A 24222-nucleotide genomic window follows, 5' to 3' on the forward strand; every position below is an offset into this window, starting at 1 on the left:
TTAACAGGCATAATTTTTAAATAAATTTATTGTCAAGTTGAGGGAAACAACAGAACATAACAGAAATTCTTGGAATTTGAGTCTCTGATAGTTAAATTCCTACACAGGGAAACTTAACAAGCAGTCATCAAATAGAAATAAATTTATAAACAAAGACAGAACATTTGAAAAATACAAAATAAATCGATGAAACAAAGATTGAACCAGCAACCTTTCCACTGAAGGATGACGTTTAATCCATTAATTTATGTAATCTGTTTCTCTAAATCTGGTTTTATGACAAAAAACATTCAGGTTAACTCTAAGTTACTGATTCCCATTTTCCCAACATTTACAAATAAATCCAATCTTTGCTAATAGTTGTGCTTTATGATTTATCAGAATCATTTCATGACTACAACCCTAACTGAACATTACATTCAGTTTAATGTTCATATAGATCATCAACTAAAACCTTTATTTTTTCTCTGTGACTTAGAATGGAAACATTTTCTCATAAAATAGTGTAACGCAATGAGGCAAGAAGCAGACAGGTGAAACTCAGTGGTTTACAATTAATTTACACAATTTAAAATAAGAAAAACCAAACAGTAAAGTCCAGGAGTCATAAACTAACTGAATCATAAACTATCAACAGGAGGAAAACAGAAATACAGGATGAGAAAAGGAAGATCTGACTGGTTACTGCTGATTAGGAACCGGGTGGGAAGCCAGGTCACCATCTGTGTTTCTATTACAAAACTTTTCACAAAACTTTGTCAATAATTCATTAATTAAAAAAAAAACACAATTACAATAGCAGAATTTTCATTGATTAAAAACACAATTAAAATCAGACGTGATTAAGTTTAAGTCATTAAATCATCCTTCAACTACTTCCTGTTTTTTTCTTCTTCGTGGTTTGCGTCAGTGGCAACATCCGGTTGTTGATCATGTGACCCGTGTGACGCAAAAAAGTTCTTCTGCTGCAGCCAAATAAACCACTTCATCGTGGCGCCAAAAGTTTTTATCAAAAATGATTTTTTTTCCCTAAATTGCCATGTTTCCATAAAGCAAATTTATCTTGAAAATGTCAAATTGTGCAATTATACAATCAATGGAAATGCAGATACTGAAGTTGAACTGAGGAAATGGCTGTTATATTAACCAGGAAACCCGAACACTCCAGAGTCGAGACAGCAGAGATTAGAGAAGCAGAAGATCCAGAACGAACTTCAGGGACGCATCATTCATTTCTTCTTGTTATCAGGGAAAAATTTCTTCCAGTTAATGTTCTGCAACACAAAATTAAGAAGCATTTTCAGATTTTATCAGCAGCATATTTATGTTTCATTTCCACTGAGCGCTACGACGCAGGGCGGTGCGGTTCGGGGTTTTATGGGCTGACAGATCCAGGAGAGCGTTCCCACCACCAGTTTTCAGCGCCACAGACAGAAAAAAAGGAGTAAATTTACACCAAAAATCTCAGAAATTTTCAAGGAAAAACAAAGAAATTTCTGAGTCTCAAAAGTCGAAAATTCTGAACTTGTGAAACTGAAATTTCCAAGTTTTTTTCCTGAAAATTTCTGAGATTTTTTGGGGAAAATGAGCCAATGTCTTCTCTCCCTACAAAGGCTCCAATACTCCGTTACACCAGTTGGGCGGCGTTACACCCAAACAGGTAAAATGGCGTCATTTTAGTGCGACGGGAAACGCGAAGCAAGCAGTGACGTTTTTCTGTCCCCAGTCAGTGAACCGTGGATCCTAACCGTGCGGTACCGCCGCCATCTGGACCTGCAGCAGACCCAGGAATGGTGCCGTATCATCGGCTGATTGGGCTTTACTATAGAAACAGATCAAATGGCGTACCGAACCGCACCGGCTGAGTGGAAACAAACTATCAGTTATTTCCTTTCTTACATTTTTCCCCCAAGTGCTTTTGGGTTTTTTGTTCTTCACGTCCTCCACCGACTCGTACGTGTTGCTGTGGCCGGCGCCGTCTCTGGGGATCTGCTCGTACGTGTCGTCGGCGGTCCGCGTCGGGCCCTCGGGGACCTCGGCGTACATGCTGTCTGCCTGCTGGGCTGGACTTCCTGCGGCGGCCTCGGAGGATTGGTACAGAGGGTTGGGTCTCAGCTGGTCCTGGCTGCCGTTCTCTGGTTCTGACCCGGAGCTGCTCTGAGTCACACCTGGAGTGTGGTAGGAGTACGTGAGGCAGGTGACCTTCTTTGGTGGGGCGGACGCTGTGACGGAGAGGCTGTTAAACTTGTTGGAGTATTTCTCTTCCTCCTCCTTCTCCTCGTCGTCGATGTTGTTGCCCAGATACGGCAGGGATTGGCTCCGGCTCTCCACCTGGCTCAGATCAGCAACCAGCACCATTTCTTTGTAAAATTCACTTGAATTGTTTGAGTCTGTTGGGTGGAACGAGTCTCTGTTAGCGGGCAACGGCGGAGTTGTCCTTCCTCTGTGTCTCTGCGCTCTGTTTGGGTTGGTTGGCATTTCACTGGGATGGGACATTGTGTCTGGTAGAGATCCACTCAGGGAAAAACCCAAAGGCATTCCTCTCTTTGGTACCGGAGGAAGGGCCTGAAAATAACAAAGCAAAACAATTCAATCCAAAAACTTTATTTGGAGAAATCATAAGCTATGCAGCACCTGTCTATCCATGTCTTATGTTGCTTGTTTTTTGTTGTTTTGGACTAAAATGTGAATGTTTTACCTAATAAAGGTGTTATTCTTCTTCACAGGATGGGCTAAATGCTAAAGCTAATGTGCTACCTTCAACCATGTTGCTGCAACATCTACAGGAATGGAAGGGTCCATTCTCAGGAGAACATTGCATCTCACTGCGTTGCCATGTCCTCTTCATGTTAGACGCATGCAGCACAGATCAGACCATAGATTTACTTCCATACAGTTAAATTTCTATGATGCCCCTTGTTATATTTCATGGTCAATTTAATGTTGGTGGCCTGGAGTTTTCTGTAACATGCAGGTATAAAGTGCATGAAGTCCATTGTAGTGTACTGGATGTGCAACAATTCAATATTTAAACCAGTGCATGCTCAGATATATTCTGCATTGAGCAATAGTTGTAAAGACCAGAAACACTCTTTGAGAGATGACATAAATTCAAAAACATGCAAATGGCCACTGCAGGGAAAGCAACTAATTTAAATGGACTGTAAATGATTAATTTATTTGATTTGCTCTTTCTAACCAGGCTGACCTGCAGCTGAAGAGGAACCAGAATGAGTGATCAGCTTTTCAGTAAGACTTCAGTTTCCATCCCACCTGTGAAAGAGACGATGCATCCACGGATACGGTTCCCGTCAGCTTCCTGTTTCTGGATTTGGGAGGAAGGGAAGGCGCCAGTGCTGGAGGAGATTCATTTTGACACTGCTGAACCTTTTTTTTCTTGTCAGGTTCGACTTGGTCCCAGATGGACCGCAGAGCTTGAACACTGACACCTGAACTCTTCTTGGCATTGACCACATCATACAGATCATCAGCATCGTCCTAAAGAGAAACAGAAGAGTTACTTTATGGTCGCAGTCCAGCAGTTCAAACATATGAGACAGATCTGAGTCTAATCTAACCAATGGTGCTCAAATTAAAGTCATACTGGTCAAACTTAACCACAGCCATGTTCTACTCCAGTAGCATAAATTAGCTTATAAACATGCTAACATTTGCCAATTAGCAAGAAACAAAGCTAGTTAGGATTTTCTCAGGTTAACAGAGACATTTGGTAAAAACGTATAAAAACATGAAGCTAGCTTCAAACTGTTTAGCGTAGCAGCAAGCTAACATTTTCCTGATTATTGTTAAAGATATGGCACTCAAATAGTTTGCTATTGTGCTTACATTTGCAAATTAACAAAGTCACAAATTCAATATATTTCATATTTTAGAGGTTTATAAAAAGTGAAAATACAGAGTTTTCCGGTTTAACACATTAGCATGCTAGCATTTCCTTATTAGTAATGAAATGTTAATTTACATAGGCTTAAATAATATTGCTTGAGTTTGCTGTTATTTGCTAACTGATAAGAAAAACTCAAATTATTCAAGAAAAATTTATTTATTTGTGGATTTTTTGTACGTTTGCAAAGCAGCCAATCCAAACGCAAACTAAGTACATAGGCAACTAGCTAAATACCTGGCTTCAAACTAAATATATAGCTTGAAGTTTAATTAGGAAGCTAAATACTTGATTAGAAAGCTAAAAACGTAACTTGAAACTAAATATTTGGAGCTAAATATTTGACTGAAAACTTTGTTGGTTATAATATTCAACTTGCTAATTCCATCTTAAATTGAAGGTCTGAGGAAAACCAGATGAAGAGCTCAGTTGGAATATTTGTAAAACGGGATTTTGTGTCTCACCTGGCAGCAGCTGGAGGTGAGGAACTCCCCAAACGGCTGGATGGGCCGGACCTTGTAATGCTCGATCAGCTGGGTCAGACTGCCAAACAGCTGACAGTCTCCTGCTATCACAAACTGCCCTTCAGCATTTTGGGAAATGACAAAATGGCGACACCTGTCTTGACCTCTGAAGGGCGGACAGTCGTTCAGTCAGAGAGTTGTGAGCGAATCATTCAATGATTTACTAGGAAACCTTATTTGCCTCACTTGTAGGACAGGATGTAGCCGATGGCTTTATCACTGAGGCGGATGAGGAAGCAGCCCAGAGCTTTATCTCTCAGCACATCTTCTGCTTCCCTGCAGTGGAGTGGGAGAAGGGCAATTAAACAGAACTACAGGCAAATTAGATTCAAAAATGTCCCAGCTGCGTCATGGAACTGCAGCACACAGGTAGCGGCCATTCGTTCTGTCAGGGAGAATTTACCACACAAAGTCTCTGACGTGACATCAGAGGAACAGAAGCCCAACAAGCAACGCAGGTTTGTAAACCTGAATGAGACGAGAAACATCTGCAACGATGTTCTCTGGACAGATGAGACCAAAACAGAGATGTGTGACCAGGAGAAAACCAAACATCTCATCACCAACACCTCCCAACTGCCAAACACGGTAGTGGAGGAATCATGGTTTGGGTTTCTGTTGCATCCACTGGGCCTGATCTGCTCTATGTACTGAGATGTTCTAACGTCAAACATGAGTCCAAACAAATCCCAAAGACTGAAACAGAACAGAATCAATGTGTAGCAATGGCCTAGTCAAAGTGTAGACCTCAACCTGATTTAAATACTGTGGTGGAAGCCGGTTGGTCAGAATTTATCCACAACAATGTGTGAAAGTTTTAGAGACTACAGTGGCGTCCAAACATTTGGCCAACGTTGGTCAAAATCAAGTAGAAAGAACTCAGGGGCCACAATTTATTTTTATTTTTATTTTCAGTTAAAATGTAAAATGGTTTCATTTTCAGTTCTTATCTTTTTGCCTGCTAAGCAACAAATTAACAAAGGTCAGAAAAAGGGTCTCAAAATTATGCAGTTTCATAATTTGTCAGTCAGAAATAAAAATGAGAAGTGTCTTTGAAAACCCTTGATGCACATTTTAATTATTTTGTGCGACTAAGTCTGTTTTTGAGCTGCTGGAGATTTGTGACCCAACTTACTATGACAAAAAAACATACCTAATAAAAGAAAAACATTAGTTTTGTACCCAAGATTTTCTATTTCAGATATAAATTTGTCATTGAAAATTTCATACAAAACGTCTCCATTTGCCAGGGGTGTTCAAGGTGCGGCTCAGGGGCCTTTTGCTGCCCGTGGAACAAATCTAGGCGGCCGTTAATCACAGTTCAGGAAGTTGATGCAGATTTAAAAACAATGTTGGGGTGAACTTTTCACTGATGCAACATGAAGTATTTATCCAGGTTTTTGCTTTGAATTTAATTTATTCTACAAGTAAAAGGAGATAAAAAATAAACTTTCAGCAGCTTTAGCTAAAATGCAGAGCTGGGCAAGCAAACCAAGACTGAGCCATATTCTGTTCTGAAGTATCTCTACTTTTACTTGAGTAAGATTTCTGGATTTTCTATCCACTGAATGAAAAATAAACACGTTTAACCAAAAACTCCCCAGACACACACCTGCAGTTTCTGTTAAAGTTTCAGAAGTTTTTTATTGAAAGAAACTGATTTGTAAAAATTTTCTTTAGCCTGATTTTATTTTTTGTTACTTATATAAATTATTGTCATTTTGATCTTTGAAAACCAAAATCTGATGGTCCATCTGATGATGTATTTTTTAAAATATTAAATGATCGATAATTTGCTCAGTTACTCAGTGCATGAGAAGACTTTTTACCAAATATTTTTACTTTTGAGTAATTTCTTTGACCGCTACTTTTTACTTTTACTTCAGTAAAAATATGTTGAGGTATTTTTACTTGAGTATAATTTTTGGGTACTCTGTTCACCTCTGCCTATTCTAGAAGCTAACTTTAGCGTCCTGCTAATCAGAAAGAGAACTGAACATGTGACTGAAATGCTAAAAACTCAAAATAGCCACTAAGAAACCTTCAGATCAAACTTAAACATTTTTAGCAGCTGCAGCAGCAGATAGCAGGAATAAATCAGATGAACTTTTATTGAAGTAGTGCAGATCTTACTTTCTGGCAGCGAGGCCCTGGAACCAGTCAGGGAAGTTTCCGTTCTGCAGGATGAGCGGTGCCTGTGTGTCGGTGAACCACCTCAGCACCAGCTCCTTCAGACCTCCATCTGCCGCCAACGTCTGCAGGTCCGCCATCGTCTGCTTCGCCATCCTGGGCTGTCCGTCAGGAGCTGACCGAGCAGCGCCGTGGTCATCCGTAGTCACTAAATGAGTCTCCAAAGGAAGCAGAGACGGCTCATTTGACTGTTTCAGTTGGATGTCAGTCCCATATGAAGGGTGGTATTGTTCCAGCTTATCTACTGAGCGCTCCACCTCTCATTCCGTCGCCTGTTTCATTTTAATATCTCTGTTCCTCGTCCCAGATTGATCTTTAACTGATTGGGTGTAAACTTGTAAAATCTTTGTTGTGATACATTTTTTGTTGCCATACATTTTTTCTTATTTCACGTAATAACTATCAGTTCCGCTAACTAAAAAATTAGCTAACCTATCCCTAAAGCACTAATTGTAAACATTAATTCCACTAACACTAAAGCAAAACACCAACATAATATATCATGGAAGCTATCCTCAAGTACTATACCAACATTTTATCTAGCAGATGCTAACGCTAAAGTAATTTACCAACATATCTAGCGGAAGCTAACGCTAATATGCTACATCAACATATTTTTTAATGGAAGCTAATGCTAAAGTATCAACAAATTATTTATTGGAAGTTAATGCTAAAATAATATAACAACATAGTATTTAAGCTAAAGCACTAAATTTAGTCATGTTGATACTCAACTTGGCAATAACAAAGTGCACCCAACAGTCTCTGTGTTTCCTATAAATTCATAAAATGATCCTGAAAATTTCAGCCTGGAAAAGAATGTTGGCATGAGAACGATGCAGGAACTTTAAACACAATAAATGTATAAATTTATATAAAAGTTTATTTTAATTTTTCTTTGTTTTCTTGTAGAATTATCCATAAAGATTTTACACCAATTAGCTGTTGCTTTTCGCTTAAGTGAATGCGGGAGGTGAACGCGTACGGAAAGAGCCGCCAAACCTCATTAAAAGTAATGCAAATTAAATTTTACTTCAATTTCTACAAACAACAGTGTGGGATATTTTTTCATGACGTAATCTTCTGAATATTGTGCGATTGTTAATTCATTCGGCTTGAAAAGTACAGTTCTGAAGTCTTTATTTTCCAGGTATTTCACTTTTATTCTTGCTAGCAGACGTTCATTGTTGCAGAGCAGCGCCGCATTAAATTGGCAGCTTTCAGTAAGGAGTCTTGTACGGAGTTCGGAGGCAATTTCGGTCTTCGTGTTTGGAGCAGAGCAGACAGATCAGAGGGACATTCTGGACCACGATGAACACATGAAGTAGTTTTACTTTATAAAGAAAAGGTTTGCTTCTAATAATCCAGCTGACGGTCTCAACTTGTGATTTTAGTTTTCAGATTATTTCCAGGATGGTTTGTGGATAAAGAGTGAAACGTGTTGCTTACAGCTGCAGCCATGGAGTTATTCAAGCAGCAGAATGTGGAGGATTTCTATGAGATTGGAGAAGAACTGGGCAGGTATTCATGCAATATTCAACAGTTGTCGTCTGCATGAAGACATAATTAATGATAATTAATGCTTATTTGATTAAAATAGATGATTATAAATGTAATCCACATGACAGTCACTGGTTTAATGTCTGTCTCTGGGACAAACAGAAGCATTTCTTCTTGTAGCTTTTCCCTTTTTTCACCCAACATTTAATCTGTTCCTTTCTGGAGGATAATCATGTTTACTCCAAGATCTTTAGGAATTCAGGATGCAGAAATATCTGAGGAATCCTCGAAGAACGTCCAGATTTCTTGAGTGGTTTTATGTTCTTTTTGGAAATATGCAAATTTCCTCCTAACTTTCATCTGTTTCACTTCCAAGATAATAGCAACAAACATATAAAAATGTCTTCTTGTCATGATGAAATTCTCATCTTCTTTAATTACATGCAGAGATTAGAATATGATTGAAAAGTTAATTTATTTAAGTAACTCAATTTGTTAAATAAAACACAAAGACGAATGTTTTCCATTCATTATTTCTGTTAATGATGATTTCCCACTTCAGTTAATGAAAAATTATATGTAAATTTAGAATATTACATAAAACCAATAAAACAGAAAAAAGAAATGTGGGGTTATTACCTGTTAAAGGTTATTATTTCTCAAAAGATGCCTTTAATTAGACAAACGAAGCTTATTTGAACAAATATTCAAATTTATTGAATATAAATATTTACAGTTTTACGTAGGTGTAAAGTGTGTAAAGTATGAAGCAGCAACGATAAAATGAATTTATTTACATTTTCTGGGGAAAATGGAGTTAAATTTACATAATGTAAAGAGGGAACGGCTGCCGGTCTGACCTGAACTAAATGTCAATCTCTGAATCATTATCTGATGTCACCAAAGTTTGAGTTTCCAGGTGAACCGCGGCTCTTCGTCAGAGACAGGAGCAGCTGCTCGTCTGATGAAACTGCTTTTTAAAGGCCTCCTCTATCTTTAGCAGCAGTTTTCTGCCTGAGCGGCGGCACGTCTCGGTGTTTGGTTACAAACTGGTCAGCAGAGGAAGCAGCCTTCGAGCTGGGTTAAACAGTACTGCCATGTTTTTATGTTTTCTGTGTTTTCTGTGTTTTTGCCTATACGTGTAAGGTTGACACCGTCCAGACGCGTCTTTCTGCAGAATGTGTGCAGTACTAAAAATGGAAGTGAGACAGACAGAGATTATCATCAGAAAAGCTCCATCAGAGCAAAACATCAAGTGGAGCGGTCAGTCAAAATATCAGCTGCATTTTTTAGCTATATGGTTTTTTTTTAGCTGCAGTTTTTCCTTTAGTAAAGAGTAAAAAGTGAGAAAGTTGTTGCCTTAAACAGTTTGAGCTGTTTCCTGCATGCAGCGCCCCCCTCAGGCCATCGCTGAACTTATTTCTGCAGAATTTCCTCCTAAACAGTCAAATGTTCCAGGAATGAAAACTCTCCCAGAGTGAACCTTTGCCGGTTCAGGTGGAAGTTGGCGTTTTGGTCCTACCTCTTTCCTCTGTGATGTAAAAAAGAAAAGAAGTTCAAAGGGTATGAATACTTTTGCATCAACAAATCAAATCTGATCCTGGTGAAACTTTTCAATAGAGATTAAGTTGAAGCAGACCAGATCAATTCAATCAATTAATTAACTTTCATTTTATCTAGAAGTTGTAATTATTTTTTTTGTCTCTATTTTTACTAGAAACTGACCTATATATATATATATATATATATATATATATATATATATATATATATATATATATATTTTTTTTTTTTTTTTTTTTTTCTCAAATAATCAAGTCGGAATTGTGTTCAAGAAAAAAAAAAAAAAACACCTATTGCCACCCACAACTTTTTTTGGAAAGATTTTTTTTTTTGGAACACATTTATATTAAATGTAAAAATGTGTATATATTTATTTTTATGTTGCTCTGAGTGTGTTGTTTTCTTAGTAAATTACTTCTTTAGTCTGCATACTCCAGTTAACGATTAATCGATTACTAAATTAGCTGGCGATTATTTCATATTAATCGTTTCAATCGCTGGCTGGACCCATGCGGTTTGGTGGCCGGCTCCCCCTAGTGGTCTGGAGTACCTCATAAATTTACAGCATTTCATTCTTGCAGTTGTTTTTGCTACTTGCAGCATTTTTACGTTTTCTGTTTTTGTGTGTTCTGGTTTGCATCGTTCGTGTGTTGGTAAGGTTTATTCTGCTCACCGATCTTTCCTGATGTCGGATCCGAACTGCAGCTGACCTGACCCTGCCGCCCTCACGTCGTGTCTGTGTTTCAGCGGCCAGTTTGCCATCGTGAAGCAATGCAGAGAGAGAAGCTCGGGTCTGGACTACGCTGCCAAGTTCATCAAGAAGCGGCAGAGTATGGCGAGCTCCCGGGGAGTCCGGCGGGAGGACATCGAGCGGGAGGTGACCATCCTGCAGCAGGTCCAGCACCCCAACATCGTCACTCTGCACGACGTCTACGAGAACCGCACCGACGTGGTGCTCATCCTGGAGCTGTGAGTGGCAACACACCGCCACCGTGTGGCTGTTGGGGGAACTTCATGCATATTCATGCAAACGTGCATATTCCTGAACTTTGGTTAGGATTTATTTATTTTAGTAATAATCTATTCTGGCGATTATTCTAATGATTCATCGATTATTCTGATGATTAATTTATTATTTTAATGATTAGTTGACTATTTTTGTCAATTAATTGATTAACTGGATAGAAAATTGGCAGATTTTTTTTTTATTTAACCACTTCAACTTATTTCACACAACATTCGAAATACATGAAAAGATAAAAATAAACAAATAATTAAATACCTTGATTAAGTAAGAAAATCAACATCTTGTTGCAATAACAGCATTCCTCTGGTGAATGCTTCATCATCTGCATCTAACTGTCTATATAGTAAGCCCCTTGCTATATATATACATATATATATATATATATATATATATATATATATATATATATATATATATATATATATATATATATACACACACAGATATACTTTTTTTATTTTACAGAATTTGAAGAATTTTGAAGGCGAAACCAGAACTATTCCATTTGAGGAGTTCTGGGAAGAACACGTTTACATTTAACTCAGTAGTAAAATGTACATATTTTTGTACAGCTTTGGGTGTATTAATGCTCTGACTATGTTGTTCTTTAAGTAAATTGTCTTTTTAGAGTCTGTATACTCCAATTAACAATTAATAGATTACTAAACTGTCAATAATTGATTATTCCGATTAATCATTTCAACCCTAATTTCTTTCTGTGGACATGCAATGAACATAATTCAACATAATCCTCCTGTTTTTCATTGAATCCTGCATGATGATCTTGTGTCAGCTTGTTTACATCGAAAGGAAGTCAGAGACATGGAGAGTCCAAACGGGAATGGGATTTTTACTTCACCAAAATGCAATACCAAAGAGCGCCACCAGGGGGCAGAATTTAGCTGCAGAAAAGATGCTGTTTGTCAGAACGTCAACAGTTTACATGATTAGAAGAAAGGTTCTGCAGCCGGTTCTGGTTCAAATGAAGCCGTGTCAGGTCCTGGTTCCGGTCCAGTTGAACCAGAACACGGTCCAGTTGAAGCTGTGTTCTGGTTCTGGTTCTGGTACAGTTGAAGCTGCGTTCTGGTTCTGGTTCTGGTCCAGTTGAAGCTGCGTTCTGGTTCTGGTTCTGGTCCAGTTGAAGCTGTGTTCTGGTTCTGGTTTCAGGGTATCTGGCGGTGAGCTCTTTGACTTCCTGGCCCAGAAGGAGTCTCTGATTGAGGAGGAGGCCACTCAGTTCATCCAGCAGATCCTGGAAGGAGTGAACTACCTCCACACCAGGAAGATCGCCCACTTTGACCTGAAGGTTGGTCCCAGCCCAATCCGACTCGACCCGACCTGAACTGACCCAGGAGGTGTGGTCACCTGAAGAGGTCACACCCTCTTTTGTGTAACTCAATGTTCGTCATTAGTTTCCCACTGAAGGACAAACAAAGATGTTTTGGTTCACAGCTTTTATGAAGCAAACATTTGAACGGTTAGCAAAGATATGAGTCTAAACCTTCAAACTAACTTCTTGACTCAAATGATTTATCTAAAACAGATTCATCTTTCAGCTTATAGTAAAACCATCTCTTCTTTGATTTTCTTGAAACCAGTGAGATGGATGGATGGATGGATGGATGGATGGATGGATGGATGGATGGATGGATGGATGGATGGATGGATGGATGGATGGATGGATGGATGGATGGAATTGTTTGGTCAGCTGAACGTGTGAAAACCTTCCACTCCGCTGTAATCTGGAATAATCCCGCTGTCTGCAGCCGGAAAACATAATGCTGCTGGATAAGAACGTGGCGCTGCCCAGGATCAAGCTCATTGACTTCGGCCTCGCCCACACCATCGAAGCCGGGGTCGAGTTCAAGAACATCTTGGGAACGCCGGAGTTTGTAGGTGAGGCCCAGTTCGATTGGCTCGGTTCGATCGGCCCGGTCCGACCTGCCCGGTTCGATCGGCCCGGTCCGATCGGCTTGGTCCGATCGGCTCGGTTCGATCGCCCCGGTCCGATCGGCTTGGTCCGATCGGCTCGGTTTGATCGCCCAGGTCCGATCGGCTCGGTCCGATCGGCCCGGTCCGATCGGCTCGGTCCGACCGGCCCGGTTCGATCGCCCAGGTCCGATCGGCTCGGTCCGATCGGCTCGGTCCGACTGGCCCGGTTCGATCGGCCCGGTCCGATCGGCCCGGTCCGATCGGCTCTGTTCGATCGGCCCGGTCCGATCGGCCCGGTCCGATTGGCTCTGTTCGACCGGCCCGGTCCGACCGGCCCGGTTCGATCGGCCCGGTCCGATCGGCTCTGTTCGATCGGCCCGGTCCGATCGGCCCGGTCCGATCGGCTCGGTCCGACTGGTCCGTCCTGTCAGACTTCAGACTGACTTCATGTTTCTGCAGATTATCTGTTGATACTTCCCTCATGCTTTTTCAAAGTTTGGCCAGTTGACTGTTAATATTAGTCTTGAGGAAACTTCAGCTTTTATACTATTTTTCAGCTGGTAGTTTTGCTTTTCGAACTAAAACCAACGCCTCGGCCTGTCCCAATAAGCAATAAATCAATCCATCTCAACACCAAACTAAATAATTTCCATTTGTATGATGTATTGTTTGTCTTTCTACCAAAAACTGGATGATGAAAGTCTTCAGTTTGGTGCTTTGGTCTCAACCAGCCCTTTTTTTTGAAGGACAGTTTTGTTTCATAATTCATTTTATTTGTTGTTTCTGTTGTTTTGATTATTTATTTTCATATTTAAATGTCTTCCAGTTCCAGTGCTAAAATTTAAAGTTGATCTTTGAGAATCAGATGTATTATTTTTACCATTATATTACTTGAGATGGTCTCAAAACAACAATATTATTATTTATCTCAATAAGTTTTGGGGCAATTTATCGTCCAACAAAATGTATTATCGTCACAGGCCTGCTGACATATTTACTCTTTATGAAGGCTTTGTTTCTGAGGGATTTATACTTATGAGCTTCAGGAATGAAGTTTATGACATTCTGACCTAGAAAAGTGATTTCTGAGGGAAATAACCCAGTTGGCTTGTACTTCGTCTTGTTTTCTGTTTCAGCTCCAGAGATCGTGAACTACGAGCCGCTGGGGCTGGAGGCGGACATGTGGAGCGTCGGAGTGATCACCTACATCCTGCAAGTGAACCGGAGCGTCCTGAGCAGAACCGCCTCCAGAACCATACGGGGTGAGCCGGGCAGTGATGTTTGTTTCGTTCCAGGCTGAGCGGGGCGTCTCCGTTCCTGGGGGAGACCAAGCAGGACACTCTGGGGAACATCTCCGCTGTCAACTACGAGTTCGACGAGGAGTTCTTCAGTCACACCAGCGACTTGGCCAAGAAGTTCATCAGCCAGCTGCTGGAGAAAGACAAGAGGTAACGAATGAGGTGTGATATACTCCCCACAGGAAGGTGGCGCTCATGATCTGAGGAGCTTGTTATTCTGTCTTTGTCTCCAAGGAAGAGATTAACAATTCAGGATGCTCTCAACCACCCGTGGATTAAGGTAATCCGCCATCCAGTAGCCTGGAACCATCAGGGTGTGAATGTGTGAATGAATGAATGTAACGTTGTGAAGCGTTTCTGGTATTTTGACTTGATAGAGTTACAATAGTCCAGGCCTTTCAAGGTTTATGGATCCAGGAAAGCATGTTTAGGATACAAGATCCTTGTTCATGAGATCATTCTAGTTTCCAGAACCTTGGAGACCAGAGTGAAGGCTTAAAGCTTTCCTTTGTTCTATCAACTCTCCTTTTGGATCTTCCAGTCCAACGAGCTCAGAGAGGAGAATAAAACCCAAGAGCCAAAGAAACGGGAACGCCGCCAGCTGAAGACCAAACGTCTGAGAGAATACACCATCAAGTGCCACTCCAGCATGCCACCCAACAACACCTATGTGAACTTTGAGCGCTTTGCTCAGGTGGTGGAGGACATTGACCAGATGGAGGGCTCGTTCTTTAGCCTGGCGGCGGCCCACGACTCCCTGCAGGAGGACATCGACGCCTTGGTCTCTATATACAACGAGAAGGAGGCCTGGTACAAGGAGGAGAGCGAGGCCGTGCGGCACGAGCTCTCCCAGATCCGCTACGAGTTCCGGAAGGTGGAGGCGTCCAAGAGGAGCCTGCAGGACGACATGCAGACCTTCAGCCGCAGCCTGGCCGCCGTCAGCGAGCGCTTCCAGGAGAGGCAGGGCCACTTCGACGCCCTGCAGCTGGAGCTCAGCAACGAGCTGAAGTGGGTGCAGGAGGCGGTGGGCTCCCTCCCAGCAGACGGAGGAGGTGGAGGCTATCCCAACTGCAGCTTCACCACCGTCTTCAACAACGACGTGAACGAAGCTCTCAAAGAGCTGCTCAGCCGCTCCTGTGGAGGAGAACTGCTGTCCGGAATCAACCTGGACCTCACTGAGACCGGGCAGCAGCGCTAAAAACACAGGTCCGGGTCCAGGAGGTGTGGGAGGAAGTCCGGGTCTGGGAGGAGGTGTGGGAGGAAGTCTGGGTCCGGGAGGAGGTGTGGGAGGAAGTCCGGGTCCGGGAGGAGGTGTGGGAGGAAGTCCGGGTCCGGGAGGAGGTGTGGGAGGAAGTCCGGGTCTGGGAGGAGGAGTGGGTCCAGAGTCCTTCCTTCTTTCTTTTCTTCCTTCCTTATTATTTTTTATTGAATAATGGACTCAGTGGATCCAGAGCTGTGTGAAGCTGGGTCTGATTTTGGGTGGAACATGTCGGACCTCTGATGATGTGGCGCACTTCGGCCTCATGCTGAGGTTGTGACATCATCACTCTCTTGCCGCTCTGCAGCACTCCGGTCCATCACTGCAGCACTTGTAATCCTGCCTCGCCTCTACTTTCACTAATGACCTCACTAAGAGGCTGCGGCCCGCTGGGCCTTCCTCAGAACCTCTGGGAATCAGAACCACAGATCCAAACAGGATAGCAGGCTGTTGGCTAGGCTCATTCCCAGGAACGCAGCAGGAAATGTTATAGTCTAGTTAAAGTGTTCAGCAGAAGGAGAACTTTGTGGTTTCCATCAGTTACTGCAGGAAAACATGTTCAAACTTCAACAGGAGCTTCTGTCTCCCTTAAAGAAGAGAGAAAATCTTCTTAATGACACGGTGGAGGCTCCTTAAGGTCAGATTCAAGGAGCATGTAGCCATGATGCTAACAAACACTCAGACAGCTGAAACCTCCATAATACTGACTTAATCCATTACTGCAGCAGAAGAAGCATGCTAAGGTTGTGGCCTGAACTGGAACAGCTGCAGAATAACAGAGTTTAAACTTAGCAATGCTGCTGCCAGTCACACGTCAATGAGCCGTGTTGTTCCTCTATTCTGGAGGACCGATTGGGTCCGGAAGCCACTGCAGCAGTAGAAGAAGAAGAAGAAGAAGAAGAGATGACGGAAACAGAAACAGTAACGCTGCTTTCCACCCAGTCAGAGAAAATGAAACCCCAAAAATAGCAAGATGAGCTGCAGAGATACGGTCGGAAATGTTTCTGAGGCCAGGCTTCTCTGAGTCTGGGCCGGCCTGATAACCACTGGAGCGTCTCCTCGTTGCGTCAGCCGGGACTCGACCCGTTTGGATTGCATTGTGCTGCTCTGAATGAGCTTCAGAAATACAGCGGGCTTAAAGTTTTCACTCCCTTCATTCACATTTCAACCACAAACTTCAAGATCTTTCATTAGGATTAGATGACAGACCAAAACAAAGTAAAACAGTTCATGACTTACAACAAATAAAAGTCTGAAAGCAACAGATGGTGGTGGCAGCATTATGCTGTGGGGATCAGCAGGCTGTGCGTTTATGGGATGGTTTAAATCTGGGTAAATTCATCCTTTGCTTCCCAATAAGACCTTCAGTCTGTTAGAGTTAAATCTGTTGCAATCAGCAATTAACCAATCAGGTGATAAATTAAAATGAACTCTGATGGCTGATATTATTAAATAGTTTTGGTTGTGTGTGGTTTTTATTTCCATTTTTTTTATTGTTCTTGGTTTTCATATTTTATTTTGGGATATTTAAAATATTTTCCAGTTCCAGTCTGATGTGTTCTTTACAAAATAAAAGTTTATTAATCTTTTGAGAGGGAACAATTGTATTATTAAAAATATAATACTTGAAAATGATGTGAAAATAATATTATTATTTATTATAGTAATTAATGGGAAGTTTACTGCATTCAACTATAGTTTTTTTCTATATAGAAGATAAGTAGTGTTTGCTGTCATTATAACACATCATATTTTATTGTTTAGTTTCTAATGTGAGAAATAGAAATAAATACTGAGGGAGAGCTATGGAGCTAAATTGGGGCCATAAACAGTAGCAACCCCAGAAAGTTTTCCACATAGTTGACCAGACAGGTTCAGTAAACATTTACAGGGGACACAGCTAAAAAATAATCATATGATTTTATTAATTTATTTTATTAGTTTAATTATTGACTTTTACTTTTATGTTTCCATTGAAGAAGATGACTCTATATCCCTTTCTATGACATGAACATAATTCTGTGGGGAAAATGAATCCGAAAAAAAAAAAAAGTTCAAAACTACTTTTCAGATTCAAGGTTTTTTTTCCAGTTTAAACTATTTTTAAACAAATTTTGTGGTCCCCATTTAACTCCACATAAAACAGTACATTCTGCATTTTACCGTCATTTATCAACACATTTCTAAGTATTGAGCCAGCTGTTTTCTTCCATAAAAAACAAAACTTTCCAAATCACTCTAGACAGTTTTGTGCTCATATTCATCTTTATATTGAATTTGTCTGGAAATCCAAAATTCATCTTTAAAGTTGGAGTTGTTGCATGAAATACATTTGAATCTGTATATTTAGATTTAACTGGACATTAGTGTGTCTGCCATAAGAGGTGGGAAGCAAACAGACAGGCAGACGGATCCAGGCTCGGACAGACCGTCAGACTGCGGACCGGCCTGCGGGGCTCTGAGAGCGGACTCAAGGCGGAGGAAGCTCCGGGAGAGGCGGAGACCTTATCGGAGACCGAGCTGCTGCTGCCGCTGCTGCTGCCAATGTGAGATGAAGCTCAGCCGGTTTGTTGTGTAAGCTTCACGCAGAGAGGAAGAAGAGGAAGAGGAGGAGGAGGAGGAGGCCTTCTACCCCAACGGTGAGTGAGCTTTAGTGTCGGAAGTTGGCTTCCGATTCGGCGCTGCAGTAAAGGGCTGCTCCGCTGTTTTTAAGGACTCTAGACTAGCCGTAACAGCAGCATTGACTTTGCTGCTGTTACGGCTAGGAAGAAGGATCTGCGGTGACGCTTCTTTGTACACTTAGGATGCAGCAGTTTGTGATCTGGAAAGGTTTGCTTTATTTGTGAAACTGTAAGAAAGAAGAATTTTAGAAGTATTTTTGACAACCTCACCCAGACAAACAGATACATTTAGTTTTTAATATTTAAGTGTATCAGGGTAAAAAAAAAACAACAATCTAGTCTAATTTTTAGATTATCAAAATGAGAATCAGATTTTGGGGAAAAAATAAGAAAAAAGAAAACAATAAAAGAAAATTAAACCTTTGACATAACTCAGAATAAATTTTACATCTATGAACTTCCTGTGTCTCAGTGACTAAATTTATGTAAATTTATGATTTTAAACCAGAGCCAATACATTTATTACAGCGTTTAGTGGAACGTTGCTGCAGGATCTTATCCCCTACTCCAACATCTCTCTGCCTCTGACCATACAACCAGAGAGAAATTTAAAGAAGAGCAGCAAAGCAAATGGTGAGATGGATTAGCAGAGCTTGTCAACAACAGATGGCGTCATCCAGTGCATGTTATTGTGGAATATTCTCTCTACTGCCCAGATATTGAGCTGTTAGCATGTTATGCTAACATGAGACGCTGCAATTCTTCAGCATCACCATCCACAACAACTCTCTGGAAATACTCTAATAATATTAGTTACGACAACATTTCATTAACTTGGGGATAAAGTGTATTTCAATCTAAGTGAAGTAAAAAAAAAATACCGGTGTGGCCCTTTATCTACAGTCGGAAGCCAACTTCAGCTTAGGCTGTTAGCCATTAGCAGCCGCTGCTAGCTCGGCTCAGCACTGCTGTGATGCAGCAGATAACCAGGCTAACTCTGACCCAAAAAGGTCTGCTTTCATAAGGTGGGACACTTTGGACCGGTTTGCATGCTGGTAACGTATTTTAAATCATTTTATTTGAGCTCCACTGAAAGGTGTCACCTCTCTGTTTGGCTGTTTTCTTTCTGTGTTCCGCCTGTTTTAATGTGAAGCAGCTAGCTACCGTTAGCAGCAGCAGCAGCGGCGGTTGGTTAAAACTCTTATGCTTGGTTCCGTTAAAGACCAAACTGTCAACAAACTGGTACCGTTCTGGTTCTCAACAGAACCCAGAGAGGCTGGTAGCGCCAGTGGGCAGACAGCAGGTCTGTACTGGGAACCAGTCTGGGTCGGAGCTGTCAGATTTGTGCAACTGTTAGATGCTAGTCAGAGGAACCCGGGTTCTGGACGCTGCTCAGGTGGGTCATGGGTTCCTATCTGAACCAGAACCGAGATGCAGATGAATTGCTGTTGGACATATTTGTTTTTCTGTGTTTATGAGGGATTTTCCGTTTGTTGGGGAGCAGCTGGAAAACAGACGCGCATCTGCGGAAATGTGAAAGTAGATGTCGCAACAAAACCTGCAGGAAAATGAGAAATGTGGGAGAACCGACGGATTTTACCGGTGGAAAAGAAGCAGAAGGTGCACCAGGAGCAGAAAGTACTCAGATCTCTGACCTAACCCTGTCAGTGGTGTTGCATAATCAGCTCCCTGACAGCGTTTTCCTCCCTGAGCCTTCGGCGCTCTGACGGACCCTTCCTCAGCTGCTGTCTGGGAAAGAAAAACCTTAACAACAAATACATCCCAGAGACGGAAGAGTGGATGAAGATCTTGGACTTCAGAGGCCAAGCCAACACCTTAAACTGGGCGCTGTGCTTCTCACATTGCTCTTTAACCATTTTGTTCTTGGCAGGAGGGTGAATTATTTTTGTTAAAAATCAATAAAGGTCTGAAATGACCTTCACCAATTCTTTGGTACAATATTCACACTCCTTTTCTCCTTATTATTCAGATAATTAATCGATTAATTGGATTTTAAAAAAATGTCACATTTTACAGATTTTTCATTTAACCACTTAATCTTATATTATAAAATACAAATTATTTTTTAATAAAAAACCTTGAATGTGAATAACAGCATTCCTTTAGTTAAATCTTGAACATTTGCTTCTACAACTAAAAAATCCTTCGAACATCAATGTGTGAAAATCTCATCAATACAGTGTAGGAGTGATCTGGGATTGATTATATGGATTAACTAATAATTAAATATGATTAATCGCAGATTTTACAGAACGTGAAGCTAAAACTACCACTGGAGCCATGGGTTGAAAAATAAACACAAAGGTTTATTTTTAATCCTAAATGTTTATATTATTGTACAGTTTTGGATTAAATGGCCTTTATTTTTGAATTTTTATACTCCAGTTAGCAATTAATCAATTACTAAATTAATCAGTCAATCATGATTAATCGTTTGATTACTAATTTTTACAGTTATTTTTCTGAATAAATTTCAGGTTTTTTCAGTGTATGGTGAGGTTTCTGCTGTAGAAGGCGGATTTATTTAAATGCTGTTTTCGCCTGTCCCACAGTCCAGCACTACCTGACCTTTGACCTCTTTGTCAGAAACAGAAACCTTTGTCCTGCAGCACTGAGCCGGACTGAGTAAAGCTGCTGGGAAATGAAAGTTTTCTGTTGACAAACCTAAAAAAAAGGTTTTCTGTTTAGTGTAAACAGAAACTTTCATTGTTTGTTCAGGAAACGATGAGAAGGTGTTTCTGTAATCATGTATCATTTACTTTGATAAATTGTGTTAAAAGCTCGCCATAGTAGCTGTATTTCCATTGACCGTAGAAAAGCGCAAATTGGAATTAAGAAAATAAATTAGCTTAATTTATTGGTGGAATAACACCAACTTTGAAAAAACTCAAGTTTTTCGGTCAAACCTTTTTGCAGTAGGATGAGGTGGTTTATTTTGGCCGTATTGGAATGAGTTTATTTCACAAAGGCATCAGGAGTCATGAAAACAGAAACAACAAAGAAGAAGACAGGAAGCAGCGGGAGGATGATGGTGCAGCAGCAGCAGCAGCAGCGTGATTTTAATGACTTATCACCTTAACAAACTTATTCCTGTGTGATTTTTTTTTTCTTATTACAGAAATTGCGAAATTGTAGTTTTTGTCATTAGTGGAATAATGACAAAGTATTGGAAATGCTGTTAGTGTTGAGATTTCATCCATCCATCCATCCATTTTCCGTCACCCTTGTCCCTCAGTGGGGTCGGGAGGGGTGCTGGTGCCTATCTCCAGCTCACGTTCCGGGCGAGAGGCGGGGTCACCTGGACAGGTCGCCAGACTGTCGCAGGGCAACACAGAGACACACAGGACAAACAACCATGCACACACACACTCACACCTAGGGGCAATTCGGAAAGGCCAATTAACCTGACAGTCATGTTTTTGGACTGTGGGAGGAAACCGGAGTACCCGGAGAAAACCCACGCATGCACAGGGAGAACATGCAAACTCCATGCAGAAAGACCGGGGCCGGGAATCGAACCCAGAACCTTCTTGCTGCAAGGCGACAGCTCTACCAACTGCGCCACAGTGCAGCCCAGTGTTGAGATTTAGTTTCAGTAATTTCTCCATTTATTCAAGGAGAATATAATTACATGTTAGTAACTGAGAATGTGATTAAATGAATTTACAAATATCACTTCTCTATGTGACTGAGGTCCTAAAGAATCGCATCACAAACGGGAATGTTTCTCTCAGCCATACCATCACCTAAAAAGAAGTAATTACTAGTTTGTTGTTATAAAGTTCGGTGATAAATGTTCGCTCCTCTGCTCAGGCGCCTTCCTGTAAGGTTGATTGTTGGTGCCGTGTCTGCAGGTCGGATGGCTCCAGAGTGAGCGGCCATGGCGCTGATGATCCCCCCGGTGAAACTCAAATGGCTGGAGCACCTGAACAGCTCGTGGATCACGGAGGACAGCGAGTCCATCGCCACGCGGAACGGCGTGTCGGCGCTCTACGCCAAGCTGCTGGCCAACAAGGAGGCGGTGCTGCTGCCGCAGCAGGTGCTGTGCCTCAAGGGCCCGCAGCTGCCGGACTTCGAGCGCGAGTCACTGTCCAGCGATGAGCAGGAGCATTACCTGGACGCTCTGCTGGGCAGCCAGCTGGCCCTGGCCAAGATGGTGTGCTCCGACTCGCCCTTCGCCGCCGCGCTGCGGAAGCGTGTCCTGGTGCTGCAGCGCGTCTTCTATGCGCTCTCCAACAAATACCACGACAAGGGCAAGGTGAAGCAGCAGCAGCACTCCCCAGAGAGCAGCGCCGGCGCCGCCGACCCGCACGCCGTGAGCGAGCGGCCGCGGTCCAGCACCGACGCCCTCATCGAGATGGGCGTCCGCACCGGCCTCAGCCTGCTGTTCGCCCTGCTGCGCCAGAGCTGGATGATGCCGCCGCCGCCCGGCCCCGGCGGAGCGCCGGGCGGCGGCATCAACTTATGCAATGACGTGATCCACACGGCCATCGACGTGGTGAGCTCGCTGCCGCCGCTGTCCCTGGCCAACGAGAGCAAGATCCCGCCGATGGGCCTCGACTGCCTGGCCCAGGTCACGACCTTCCTGAAGGGCGTCACCATGCCCAACTCCGGGGCGGACATCTTGGGCCGGCGGCTGGCCTCGGAGCTGCTGCTGGGGCTGGCGTCCCAGAGGGGCTCGCTGCGCTACCTGCTGGAGTGGATCGAGATGGCGCTGGCAGCATCGGCCGTGGTCAGCGCCATGGAGAAGAACGCGGCGCCGCACTGCCAGGAGGGGCTGATGGGATATGACTGCTTCATGAACATCCTGATGCAGATGAGGCGCTCCTTGGTGAGGATCACTGGGCGAGGAAGAGCGCTTCGCCTGGCCGAAAACAATCATGTAGAGAGAAATCAGAGGATTGTTGTCTCAGAGTTATTACTCTTATTCACATCCATGTTTACTTTTATTTACAGTCAATCAGGGGAAATTAATTACTCTTCACATCAAGAGTTTATGGAAAAATATGTAGAAACTCGTGATGACGAATCAAACTAATAAATACACTAATAATAATCACACAATTACACAAATGATCAGTTAAGATTTCTGTAGTGAGTTTCTCTCTTTCAGGAGCTAAAGGAAGTGCACACACTTTAAAATGTCACTTCCTGTGGAGCGGATGCTAGCTGTGCTAACTCTGAAATCATAAAGTCTAGTTCTACTAACTGCAAACGCTAAACCGACATAATATTTATCAGAAGCTAACGCTAAAGTGCTTTACAAACTTGATATTTAGTGGAATCATTAGAAATATTATTTTTTAGATATTTAATTATTCCTGCATAGAATAACTAAAGGAGACAGTTAGATTGTTTAACAAACTCCCAGAGTTTTCCTGAAACTCTAACAAGTCGGGAATGTGTGACGGTTCCGATTAGATTTCTCAGTTATCAGGCAGTTTGGTGGTTTCCATGGTGACGGCTGTGTGTGTTGGTGTCAGGGCTCCACAGCAGACCGCAGCCAGTGGAGGGAGCCCACCAGGACCCCGGACGGCCTCTGCTCGCTGTACGAGGCGGCGCTCTGCCTGTTCGAGGAGGTGAGACCGCCAACGCTCCTCCACTGCTCATCGTCATCCAACTTTCAACATTTTAAAACACTTAAATGTTCCCTCTTTGTGCTCCAGGTGTGCCGCATGGCGTCGGACTACTCCCGCACCTGCGTCAGCCCCGACAGCATCCAGACGGGCGAGGCGCCGGTCGTCTCGGAGACCTGCGAGGTTTACGTGTGGGGCAGCAACAGCAGCCACCAGCTGGTGGAGGGAACCCAGGAGAAGATCCTGCAGCCCAAACTGGCCGCCAGCTTCGCCGACGCCCAGACGGTGAGGAAGAGGAGGAGGAGGAGGAGGAAGAGGGGGCGGGGGGCAGGAAATGGTTGGAAACGTTAAACTGCATGACAGAAAATAACATTTAGTTTCCAGGCTCAGAACTAAAATCAGGATTTTAGTAAACGTGTCGATGCAGATTAAACTTCACTGCCGACTGTGAAGGAAGGAACTCTGGACGTCGGCCATGACGGTCCGGAAAGATCTGGAGATTCATTTAAATGTTTTGCAGATCTGAATGAGTAAATAAAAATAAATTCAGGATTTCTAACCTCTGTTCCTTACTACATAATCTAAAATAATAAAAAAGACTCCTTTCTAGATTCTCTCTCCTTTTTGTCCTCCTTCCTTCCTGTCTGCCCGTTTCTTCTTGTCCAGGTTCTGGATTTGAAGGCTGAACTTTCTGAATGTATCTTCCACGTTTTCCTGCTGATTTTCAGTATCTTTCAGTATTTCTGATCCGAGAACTCTGGGTTGTTTTTCTGAAGCTCTGATCGTTTCGGTTCCATGTTTCCGGCGT

General features: G+C 42.4%; 3 protein-coding genes across 15 annotated transcripts in view; 2 read left to right on the plus strand and 1 right to left on the minus strand.

The window, feature by feature from the left end:
* Positions 1-10: 10 nt before the first annotated feature.
* Positions 11-6831, minus strand: sh2d7 (SH2 domain containing 7). The gene is made up of 6 exons (XM_014976122.2): positions 6562-6831; positions 4615-4704; positions 4369-4534; positions 3274-3498; positions 1900-2565; positions 11-1274 (listed from the first exon to the last, which is right to left on the minus strand). The coding sequence occupies exons 1-6, from the start codon at positions 6711-6713 to the stop codon at positions 1230-1232; spliced, it is 1344 nt and encodes a 447-aa protein (XP_014831608.2). The 5' UTR covers positions 6714-6831; the 3' UTR covers positions 11-1229.
* Positions 6832-7868: 1037 nt separating this feature from the next.
* dapk2a (death-associated protein kinase 2a) lies at positions 7869-16788 on the plus strand. The gene is made up of 8 exons (XM_088004562.1): positions 7869-8139; positions 10429-10650; positions 11876-12014; positions 12475-12604; positions 13777-13852; positions 13936-14088; positions 14173-14218; positions 14480-16788. The coding sequence occupies exons 1-8, from the start codon at positions 8078-8080 to the stop codon at positions 15134-15136; spliced, it is 1485 nt and encodes a 494-aa protein (XP_087860688.1). The 5' UTR covers positions 7869-8077; the 3' UTR covers positions 15137-16788.
* An 838-nt stretch (positions 16789-17626) lies between these two features.
* herc1 (HECT and RLD domain containing E3 ubiquitin protein ligase family member 1) overlaps positions 17627-24222 on the plus strand; it is a 47402-nt gene continuing 40806 nt past the window's right edge. For 11 of the 13 annotated variants that reach the window (XM_088004545.1, XM_088004548.1, XM_088004555.1 and 8 more), the window contains exons 1-4: positions 18742-18872; positions 21693-22669; positions 23322-23417; positions 23505-23699. In XM_088004545.1, coding sequence (XP_087860671.1) covers positions 21719-22669; positions 23322-23417; positions 23505-23699 — 1242 coding nt within the window. In that variant the 5' untranslated portion in view covers positions 18742-18872; positions 21693-21718. Of the gene's footprint in view, positions 17836-18741; positions 18873-21692; positions 22670-23321; positions 23418-23504; positions 23700-24222 lie in introns of those variants that run through there. The other 2 variants (XM_088004546.1, XM_088004547.1) reach the window with 2 other exon arrangements.

This window comes from Poecilia mexicana, unplaced genomic scaffold (genome assembly GCF_051168715.1).
Source record: "Poecilia mexicana isolate PSO_F unplaced genomic scaffold, ASM5116871v1 scaffold_3, whole genome shotgun sequence".
Classification (NCBI taxonomy): Eukaryota; Metazoa; Chordata; class Actinopteri; order Cyprinodontiformes; family Poeciliidae; genus Poecilia; species Poecilia mexicana.